This window comes from Naegleria gruberi (genome assembly GCF_000004985.1).
Source record: "Naegleria gruberi genomic scaffold NAEGRscaffold_52, whole genome shotgun sequence".
NCBI classification, from domain to species: Eukaryota; Heterolobosea; class Eutetramitea; order Acrasida; family Naegleriidae; genus Naegleria; species Naegleria gruberi.
Genome location: NW_003163275.1, coordinates 103,266 through 114,283, shown reverse-complemented (window position 1 = coordinate 114,283; position 11,018 = coordinate 103,266). Strand labels below are relative to the sequence as shown.

The following is an 11,018-nucleotide window of genomic DNA, read 5'->3' as shown; positions in this document are numbered from 1 at the left end:
TGGCTCTCTTTGCAATATCATAAACAAGCAGAGCACCAACGGCACCTCTGTAATAAGCAGAAGTCTATGATGTTTTCATAATAATAAAAGTATCATCAAATTAATCGTCAAATTAATAATAATATTCGTGATGAAGAGATATTATTCGTTGGAAAGAAATTTTGTTGTATAGAAAATTGATAATTTTGATTAGAATAATCCATCTAGATAATTATTAAACACCTACTATTGCTCTATATCTTTCTTGTCCAGCACTTTTTGTGTAGAATTTTGATTAAATAATTGTCGTTAAAAACACCAAATAAAACAACGCTACTTACGTATCCCAGATTTGTGCCTTGATTGTTTTACCATCGGTTTGTATCGTACGAGTGGCAAACTCAACACCGATAGTAGATTTAGATTCAAGATTGAATTCGTTTCTAGTAAAACGAGAAAGCAAATTTGATTTTCCTACACCAGAATCACCAATTAAAACAACTATAAAAAACATTAAAATCAATCAATATATACTCTGATACACTACTCTTAAATAAATAATCATATTCATCATCCTTTCCAAAATTTGTTGCTGACATTTTTTTTGTAAATATTTTAACGGATGATTTGTTTTACTCGATGGCAGAGAGCGAATGTGGTGCTATTTGTTTTTTATTAATAAAACTCAAAGAAACCGTTGGAGTATCGTGTGCCTGTCGTTGATTCATCAGTCGGTGCTTGAATGAAAACTTCCTTCTTGAGAATTTGAGATTTGTTCCATAGAAATGAACGAAACTGTGGAATAATCTTTTAGTATTCTCTGTTCATGCCACTACAGTTGAGCAAGCTTTTCATAATCTCATCACCAAAATCAAATTTACAGTAAGGAATGGATTCAAAAAATTAGGCGCTCGAACTCTTGTCAATTAGAAGGTGGATGATGGATAATGAAAATGTAAAGTGGTGTTAAAAGCAATGAATCTGGTTGTTTACTATTTACAATTCGTATGTTTGATGAGATTTCTGTTGCTGGTTTCTCTTTACAACAAAAGTTACCATTCCAATAGAAACTGCAAGAAACAGTAGAAATAAACAAGATCCAACTATCTTTCAAAACCTATTAATTGTTAGCTGTTATTCCTTGGGTCACAAAATTGTATACCAGATTTCTTAATTTCTGAAACAGTTACAGTGCTTTTATGAGAAACTGTTATTAAATAGTTAACTTCTCCTCCAGAAGGTGGCGAAACATAAATGTTGCCAGGTTGGGCTAGCAGTTTGGATATGGAAATTCTTTCAATTTTGCAAGAATTGAAACATGTCTTCAATAGGTTGCCACGCTACGACTCAATTTCTTATCTTTTAGGTTGGATGATGAAAACGATGAACTCTTTCCATTCGAACAGCCTCAGTGTTTTGTGATGTTAATTACTGGTTGTACAACAATTCCCATTCAATGACGGTGAATAGTGTCAGATTATTCACTTCATTCAGGTCATTTTGTAAATCTGGTCAATCGGATTTTATCTCAAAAAAATGGCTTCATCTTCACCACCTTTTATTATCAATGATTTGCTTTGTTATTTGCTTCAAAATTTTGCAGATTTTCATGAAATTGTTAATAGTTATTCTCTTGTTTGCAAGCAGTGGAGAAGTGTGAGTGATTTGGCAATTTCTTTGATAAACTATCCGATAGAATTAGAAAGTGGTAACTTGAGAAGAATATTTAGTGATAGGGAAATTTATGAGAGAGAACATGTTCCCCTCCTCAGTAGTATTAAATTTGTGAAAATTAATTCTCTCTTTGCCAAGCAAGATGTTCATAAATTTGCCACTTGTCAATGTTTTTCAAAGGTAAAAGAAATTGATGTGACATGCTATTCGATTAATTATCTTCAATCATTTATCAAAATATTCAAGAATGTACAAGAAATTTCACTCGTCCTAAGAGATAAATTTGATGAGAATTATTTAAAGATTACTAAATTTCCTGAAATGGAAAAGGTGAAATCTTTAGAGTTGGAATATAGTGGTTCTGCTGATGATACTTCAAATCAGTTAATGTGTGAAATTTCCAAATGTAAATACTTTTCCAATCTGAAAAAATTGATATGGCTGGGAAGTGTTATCAATTCGGATGGAATGGAAGCATTGTGTAAAAGTGCATTCATTACCAAGTTAGAAACTCTTCATATCATTGACGACATTGGTTCTGCTGGGGATGAGGATATTAAATTGATGGCTAACTCTGAAAATTTTCAACATTTAACTGATTTGAATTTGCTTGAGAATGGTGGGAAATTCTCCTCTGAAGCTTTGAAACATTTAGGTAATGGAAAGTATATCAAAAACTTGACCAGTTTAGAAATTGGCGAGTTCAAACACTTTATTGAAAGCCCCAGTTTTAGGAAATTGAAACGTTTTTGCTGTGCACATAACTTGAATAGTGTTGCACTTACGTTGAGTCAATCAGAATACTTAGAAGAATTAGAAGATATTCAGAATATCTTTTACCTTAACATGTTTATGAAGTCTGATGGGTTAAAAGCTCTTTCAATGAGTAATAGTATTAGAAATCTGAGCAGATTGTGCTTGAATTTGAGGAGCCTATCAGAGAACGAGGAGTGCTCTCAACATCTCATGAGCTCTAATTTTAGTAACGTTAGAGGTCTGTATGGAAGATTTGAGACCAACCTTTTAAAATCAATTGCTTTTTCATCAGCAATTAGGGGTTTAGAAACTATAGACTGCGTAGCGTGTGATGTTAAAGATGATTTCTTTAAGCTGTTATCTCACCCAAAGTTTTGCAGATTGAAAAAACTTGTTTTACAATCAGAAACTACAAAGATCGACTTTTCTGAATTGAAAGATTGTTCTTTTCTAGTTCACATTCAACGTTTGGAATTGAACGATATTCAGATGGGAAAAGAAGGATTGGAAGTGTTATTTTCTGGAAATAATTCTAAATCATTGAAATATCTATCTTTTTTAAACTGTAAATTGAAACCTATAGATTTGAATATCATCTCACTGAGTGAAAATCTCAATTCTCTTGAAGAAATGGTTATAGAAAATAATATTACTTCGGAAGAAGGTACAGGAATATCTAATCTTTTTGAAAGCTCTAATTTAATCAACTTGAAATCTCTCACTTTGAAAAGAGTTGGTTTGATAGATTCTGATTTGAAACTCCTAGCCAATAGCTCACTAGGAAGAAAGCTTAGGAACCTGATAATTATCGATGAAGATAAAATATCACATATAGGTCTGTATTGGGTGATGGAAAAATTAACAAAACTGAAATCTCTCAAATTGGAACCGAACAATTTTAACGAATATTCAGAAGCAAAGATTTTGAACTTTCTGTCAAGTTTTCATAATTTGAATGAAATTTATGTGGGATATACTGGACGTCACCATTCTCTCAAGGAAACTGTAGAATCAATGGGAATCTTTTACCATAAAGATGGGTTTAAATCAACAGGAGTTAATTGAGATGGAGGATTGAAACATTTCTATCAATATTTGATCTTGTATTAGAATATAATAATAAATCAATAAAAGATATTGTTTTAAAGGAGAATAACGTAAGAAAACAGCCAAAGAAAATCGCTTTTACAATACCCAAAACAAGTAACATACAATGTTGTTGATCGCTCAAAACTTTGTTTCTTGATGCATCTAACTAAGAATCTTTTCAGTTCAAGGTATTATCCAGATAAATAAGCTTGGTACCTTAATTGGGACCATGATGCTCATTAACAATCTATTGTTTTTTTCACTTGTTGGAGCCTTAAATCCCCCTTTTGTTCCAACTTAATGTATCTCTCTCAACAATAGTCAAATATTGTGTGTTCGTTGTTTTTCAAAGATAAAGAAAAAAGGACAACATACAACCACCTTTTTGTTATAAACTTTTTAAACCAACAAGATGACGAAGAAAATCTCAATGGTGCGTTCCTCTCAAGACTCATCAAATGATGTAATAGAAATTAAAGTTGGAAATAGAGGAAGGAAGGGTAGTTTAGCCCCGGTGGAAATTGAGGAAGTTGATGATTATGAAATTCAAGAAGAGCATACTTTGGATAAGATCAAGAGAGAGAGGAAAAACTTCTTTGCGCATATTGGCTTTTCTGTATTTATATCATTAATTTCTCTGATTGGTTCCATAGTTTTCCTAGTGCTTCATGTTTGGCAGAGAGTTACAGAGAAGGCAGCAAAGATAATCAAGACTGATGATTCCTTTGTTTTTACTACATCCACTGGTTTCTTTGTGGCTTTTGCTATGTTTTTAGTGATATTTGTGCTTGGTGTTCTGTATTGCCTTGGAAGAACAGTGCTTTTGGTGCTTCTCTTTGAACATGATAGGTCCTTACTAATCAAGACGATAGATGAACAAGAAGCTGAGAAATCCGAGTCAGAAAAAAGTGTAAAATAGATTTACTTTTCATACATATTCTTAGCAGTGAAGAAGGAAAGTACAGAGAAGAAGGCAGCTGGTATAACAACAGAAAGAGCATCCTTAAAGCTGTTCTTAGCTGGAGAGGTATTGGTAGTGACATGAGTAACATCAAGATGGGCTAGTTCCTTAGCCTTTTGAAGACAACCCTTAACATTAAAGTTATATTCCTTCATTTGTCTGTATGGTTTCAAGTCTGTCAACCAGTTTTTCTTTTGGTGAGTTATGAAGAGTTCCTTTTGGAGGATATTAATGTGTTCCTTAAAGAAATCTTCATTGTATACTTGATTGTCACCAGCAAGGAAGACACCACGACAAGTTGGAATCAAAATAGCAATATTTTGAGCAGCTTGCATCAAGTAACGATAGTGTGTAATCATGGCATCTCTTGAATGTACATCAGTTGAGTAAGATTCAGCAACTTTTAAAAAATATTCATAATTAAATTATTACAAAAATTGATAATAATAAACACATACTTTGAGCAGCATTCTTTCTTTGAGCATTGGGAATATTTCTAATTTCAAATTCATAACAATATTCCAAACCTCTTCCACTACAAATATCCTCATATTCAATTGGGTAAATACCACTATAAATCTTTTGACTAAGGAATTCAATTCTTTCACGATCTTCGTGGAAATCACATGAATTAGTACCAGGAGTAGCAACATGAACGTGACCAGCTTCCAATGGAATAACATTAAATTTACCTCCAGAAGCTCCAACAATCAATCCAGTTCCCAAACCAGTTCCCATAGCCAAAACAGCATCTAATGAATAAATTAATGATTCAATAATAATTGAGATTAAACTACTACTCACATTCACTAGTATCGGAAAGTCTTACTGTTTGTGGTGTTGCAAAATTATTAGCACTATCATATGGACAGAAGAATTCATGGAGACGATTATTGGTGCCAACATTAATAATACCATAACAACTGGCTTCAAGATCATTCAACAAGGTATTCTTATGAGCAGGGAAGAGAGTATCAGTGAGTTGAGAATAGTAAAATTCCTGATCATTTTCCTTGTAGTTTGTAATTCTAACCTTTTCTCCAGTAACTGGACCTGCAAGAGCAATAGTACCAGCAGCACTTCCTTGTTTAACAATTTTAACCAAAGCTTTACCATAAAATGTAAGATGTTCTGCCAAGTTGGTAGCAGTATTACATGGGAATTTAGTCATGAATACTTCATCATCCTCATCATTAACAATAAATTGGATGGCAATTCTTGTATTAGTTGCACCTACATCAACACCAACAATATATTGGAAAGATTTACTCTTCAATGATTTACTATAATGCTTTTCAATATCCTTTAAAAAGTCCTCATCCACAACAAATGGTTGATGTGTAGTATCATTGCTACTAACACTACTCAAACTTCCTCTACTTGATGATGAAATCATTTTCAAATTATAATATTACAATGTTATTATTGTTCCGAATTAAAGACTATTTGATTGGCTTATATACTAGATGATCACACAACAACACAAGTTAACAGATAATTAAAGCCAAGTCGAGAGTTGGGAGGATTTTTTTGAGGTTTTTTCCTTGGCAAGCCAAATGTTTGTAGAGAACAATTTTGGTGAGTTTATTATAATTGGAATATTGTCCAATTTGAAAATGTAATTTTGCTGAACGTCGTTTTGATATAAATTTTACAATGATAATATTAAGGAAGGGGAAAATTATTATCCTTGCCCAGTTACAGCCAATCTATTGTCATTTTTGCTCACAAGAATATTTGGGCAAAATTCATCATGATTAATGTTAGAAGTCTAAATCTTTATTACATGTCAACCTTATCGTACCATGGCAAATTCTTGTGACCCATTTGGGACATCATTGCTTCAACAGTATTAGTATCACCAAAGTTCAATTCATCATTCTCCTCTTGTTTGAGTTCTTCCTCTAATTGTTGAAGATATTCGGAGTATTGCGAAATTCTTTCAGTATCTTCTGTAAAGTAATCTTCCACATATGAGATTGTTACTTTAGGCAATAATGATGCCAAATCTTCTGGAATGTACAGTTTGTAATTCTTTACGTTGGTGTGAGTCTTTTCCAAAGCAAAGAGAGCAAAATGATGATTCACAGATTCAAAATTATTTGATTTCAAACTATTGACAACAGAAATATAATTCTTAACATTGGAAGTATCTTGGAAGTCAACTGGTTTCTTACCAAATCCATTTCCTTCAACAATTCTTATTGTAAATACATCGAGACCAGATTCACCCTTTGTTGCAATGACAACATCAATGTCATTATACAAACTATACTTTGGATAAACAATATGAATGTCATCCAATAAGTCTTTTTCACAAATGGATTTGAGAGCTTCGGCAACTTGACTGTCTGAAGAAACCTCATGAATATTTACATTGAATGGAGGTGATCCAGGCTTAATAGATATCAGAGACCCCTTGGAGAAGTCAGAAAGATCTCTACCGAAGAATGAAATGAGAGGACTAGGTTGATTCAAACAAACAGACAAACCCTTCATGTCTAACTTTGGCTCTTGTTCAAGCAATGCATCAATTTCAGTCTTTGGCTTGATTCTTTGCTTCAATTTTTCTTTCAAAATTTCTAGCTTCTTACCAGCTCTATATTCTACTTTTCCAATAATTTGGGATTGATCCTCCAAAAGACGAGCAAGAAGTTCCAAAATCAATGCATTTCTCTTCTTTGGGAAAGGTGTCTTGGCCAACCACAAAGACATTATCCTTTCTGATCTAGTAGAGTGAAGGTTGAACTTTGTGGCATACAAGTGATTTGCCAAATTTTGCTTGAAAACAGATTCGGCCATCGAATTTCTGAACTTGTACTTGGTTCCATTTTTCGAAGAAATTCTATACCAAATATTTGTATCCAGTAAGGTTGATTCCATGAGAGAAGAGTTGTATTTCTCAGAGTAATCATTTCTAGAAAGGTACCAATCGAATGCATTATTGTAAAAATTAAGTCTACTGCTATCCATACACATGGTAACTTCTTCTTGGTTATTAAATGTAATATCACCAATAGTAAATGGTTTGTCTTCGATGGTGATATTGGCAAATTCTCCTGATTCTAATTGATCCTTTTGCTTTTGGAAAGCTATAACTTTTCTCACGTTACCAAGCTTTTCTTCGAAAATTGACTTAACTAACTTGTGTTGATAATTTTGTTTAGAGTCTCTAATGTAATCCTCAAATGATCTATAATTATTAAGAAGGTGCACAATGTCTCCGATAAAGTTGTTGGTAAGTCTTTTGATTTCTTCTGGATGTTCCAATAAAGGATTCTCATTGGTTTTCTTATAATTTTCCAAGAATAAGTCTACATCCTCATTACTAAGTCTTCCGAAGTTAATCAAATTATGCTTTTCCGATTTTCCACGATATGTATTTGTATATTTGAAAAGATTTGTTTTTTCTTCGCAAGCGTAAACGAATTCAATATTATCTGGGAGTTTCAAAATTTCAATGAATGGGAACATGGTAAAATAGGCCTTATTTGTTTGTGGATGTTCAAACATTTCTTGGTAATCATCACAGAAAATAACAGTCTTTGAGAAGGAATTTTGAGCTAATAAATTCATGAACTTGGCAAGAGCTACGGAAATATCCTTTTCTGAGAGTTCTTCTTGAACATTTCTCACTTCTTGTAAATATTCAACCCAAGCTTCAAGAACTTGAACAACAGCCTTCAGTCCAGTCTCGTGATGCTCTTCCTCTTCTGTGGTGGTGAGTTCATTTTCTATTGGTTTTTGCTCTTGATTTGATGATGTGACAGTAGTACTTGGTTCAACTTTTTCATTCTTTAACATAATTTCATGTTTCTTCTTAAATCTTTCGTATTCTTTTTCCAATTGATTTGTAAGAGTGTTAATTAAATAAATGCTTGATGCTTTTTGGAATTTGTTTGTTGTAGAATATGTTTGAATCCATGATTTGATACTTCCCAAATCAATTACTATGGTGTGTACACCATCGTTTTCCAAAATATTACTATCTTGTTCTCTAACTTTTCTAATCGTTTTGCTTAAAAACGTTGTCTTTCCAGATCCTTTTGGTCCTAAAATCAAAACTCCAGATAATTTCTCAGCTGGTGCAACAACCTTTCCATCATCAGTACTTTCAGGCAAATCCTTCTTTTTAGCAAAAACTTTGAAAAATTGCTCTTCAATTGATGCTCTCGGAAGGTATGGTGTTGTTGTAATACCTTCTGAGAGTTTCACTCCCGATGAAGAAAACATTCTACATTGCTCCACCAAAAATCTAGCAATCAAAGATTGTTGTCTTGTCAAACTCTTCGAAGAAAGTTTGGAAAGTGTGTTAATTCCTCTTCTCATTTTTTTAAAGGCTTGTTTTACTTCTCGATGCCAATTCTTCAATTTAATTTTGATTAGAAATTGATATATTGTTACTATCATTCACCTAGAAATAATACGGTATTGAATATTCCTTTTGTGCAACATTATAGCTCTGATATTCTGGTATTTTGGAAGGGGCTTAGTAATATTAAAAGGAAGAAAAAAATGTTTAACGAAGAAGAGCCAGCAAACTTAAGGCAACATTTTGCTTTGGAGGATGATGGTGACTACTCGAGTATGAATGATAATCCACAGGTGATTGATAATGAACCACGAGTAGCTGTTGTTGATTTTGTTAATGCTGATGATCATCAAATCGCTGAACAGCAAACAACAGATGTCAATCGACAAGTTACTGTTGTTCCTACGGAGGAGACAATTAGTTACGAACCACAAAACGTTCAAATGTTCTCTCTACATGATGATATAGAGGAAGAACATACAGAGGATGAAATCATTGTTCATGGACAGGAAAAAACTCAACTCGATGAAATGTTGGAATTTGAAAAGAGTGCAGAACAAGATGCTGCTCCGAAATCAACCATTGAGAAAATTAAAAAGTATTTCAAGGATGAATTTCAATTTAAATCTAGAAAGTTAAATGTCTTTTATGCAAGTCACTTTTTGGCATCTTGGGTAAGTGAAAGAGTGTGAAATTAATTTTATTAATTGTGAAATAATACGAAAGGGTGATAGAATGTGGGCTTTTGCTTTACCTGTAATATTTGGTGACATGTTCCCAGAAACATTATTACCTATGGCACTTATGGGATTTATACAAAAACTTATTGGAATAATACTTGGGCCACATATGGGTTACATGGTTGATACAATGCCAAGATTTAAGGTCATGTCAATTGCTCTTATTGTACAAAATGCCTCTGTAGCATTAACTACTCTTTTAATTTTCTTACTTGGATATTTTGGATGGAGATCTGAGGATTCAAAACCTCAAACTGAAACAGATGCTCTATTTATTTGGCCATTCGAAACAGTTCTTTCAATGGTACTTTTCTTTTCATGTGCTCTTATTGGTTCTTTAAGTGACTTATCCTCTATGGTTACAAGTGTGGCCAGAACTAAAGATTGGTGCTTGGTGGTTGCCAGAGGCGAAAAACTTCCATTAGAAAGAATCAACTCAATGATGAGACGTCTCGACATGGTTTCACTCATTGTATCACCTGTTTTATTTGGTCTCATTCTTACTTTTGCAGGATACAAGATTGGAGCCATTGTAGTTTGTTTATGGAATGTGTTTTCTCTTGTTCCAGAGTATATTTGCATTCGCTATGTTTACAATAATACGAAAGAACTTCACATTACAAAATTGGAGCAAGAATTGAAAATCAAAGAAGAGCGTGAAAGAGAATTATTGGCAGCCAATGAGGGAATGCAACAAATTGATTTGGAACAAAAGGAGGAAACAGTTAATTTGAAACATCAAAACGTTTTCAAGGTACGTACTAGAATTAATAACTTTACAATAATAATCTACTTCCATTTTGATTAGATTCTGTTTATGGGATGGAAATCATATCTCACCCAAAAAGTATTTCTCTCAAGTTTGGCATTTGTCTTTTTATTTATTACTGTACTTACTCATAGTGGATTGCTCCTTTCTTACCTTAAGAGTCACAAAATTCACTCTGCTGTTTTGGGAACTTTCCAAGCATTGAGTGCCATCTCTGGTCTCTTGTCAACCTTTATAGCACCTTACTTGATTATGAGAATTAACGTTTTTAGAGGAGGACTTGTTTCCCTTTACTTCCAATTCTTCTCTCTAGTGGCAGGAGTTTTGTGCTTTATTGTTTTCAATTTCTGGTCTGAGCAATTCTACTTTGCTGTTTACTTCTTCCTTATTGGAATTATCATGAGTAGATTGGGTTTATATGCCTTTGACCTTGCGGAAATTCAAATTATGCAACAATTGGTAGATCAGAAAGATTCTGGTATTGTCAACTCAACAGAAGGTTCCTTAACCAAAATTGCTGACCTTATTGTCTTTTTCTCTGCTCTCTTCTTCTCTACACCATCCAGATTTGTTTTCCTAGCTTGTGGAAGTTTATGTTGTGTTGGTATTGCTGCTCTATCGTACACCTTCTGGTTTTTGAGAAATAGAAAGCATATGAATCAATGGCTCAAAGAAATTGAAGAGGAAGAACTTAAAAGATCAGCCAAGTAATATTACTCTCTTAATCTTATTTATATT

The 11,018-nt window shown here is 33.2% G+C and overlaps 4 protein-coding genes across 4 annotated transcripts; 2 read left to right on the top strand and 2 right to left on the bottom strand.

Moving 5' to 3' along the window:
• Positions 1-1,515: 1,515 nt before the first annotated feature.
• On the top strand, positions 1,516-3,474 carry NAEGRDRAFT_72262 (uncharacterized protein; the record flags this gene model as incomplete). Its single annotated transcript, XM_002672610.1, has 1 exon — positions 1,516-3,474. The coding sequence occupies one exon, from the start codon at positions 1,516-1,518 to the stop codon at positions 3,472-3,474; it is 1,959 nt and encodes a 652-aa protein (XP_002672656.1).
• Positions 3,475-3,855: 381 nt separating this feature from the next.
• NAEGRDRAFT_81163 (glucokinase) lies at positions 3,856-5,855 on the bottom strand (the record flags this gene model as incomplete). The annotated part of the gene is made up of 3 exons (XM_002672541.1): positions 3,856-4,859; positions 4,918-5,211; positions 5,264-5,855. The coding sequence occupies 3 exons, from the start codon at positions 5,853-5,855 to the stop codon at positions 4,420-4,422; spliced, it is 1,326 nt and encodes a 441-aa protein (XP_002672587.1). The 3' UTR covers positions 3,856-4,419.
• A 386-nt stretch (positions 5,856-6,241) lies between these two features.
• On the bottom strand, positions 6,242-8,788 carry NAEGRDRAFT_72260 (uncharacterized protein; the record flags this gene model as incomplete). Its single annotated transcript, XM_002672540.1, has 1 exon — positions 6,242-8,788. The coding sequence occupies one exon, from the start codon at positions 8,786-8,788 to the stop codon at positions 6,242-6,244; it is 2,547 nt and encodes an 848-aa protein (XP_002672586.1).
• Positions 8,789-8,974: 186 nt separating this feature from the next.
• NAEGRDRAFT_72259 (uncharacterized protein) lies at positions 8,975-10,991 on the top strand (the record flags this gene model as incomplete). The annotated part of the gene is made up of 3 exons (XM_002672609.1): positions 8,975-9,445; positions 9,498-10,265; positions 10,320-10,991. 3 exons carry the CDS (start codon positions 8,975-8,977, stop codon positions 10,989-10,991), a joined length of 1,911 nt encoding a protein of 636 aa, XP_002672655.1.
• Positions 10,992-11,018: the final 27 nt, after the last annotated feature.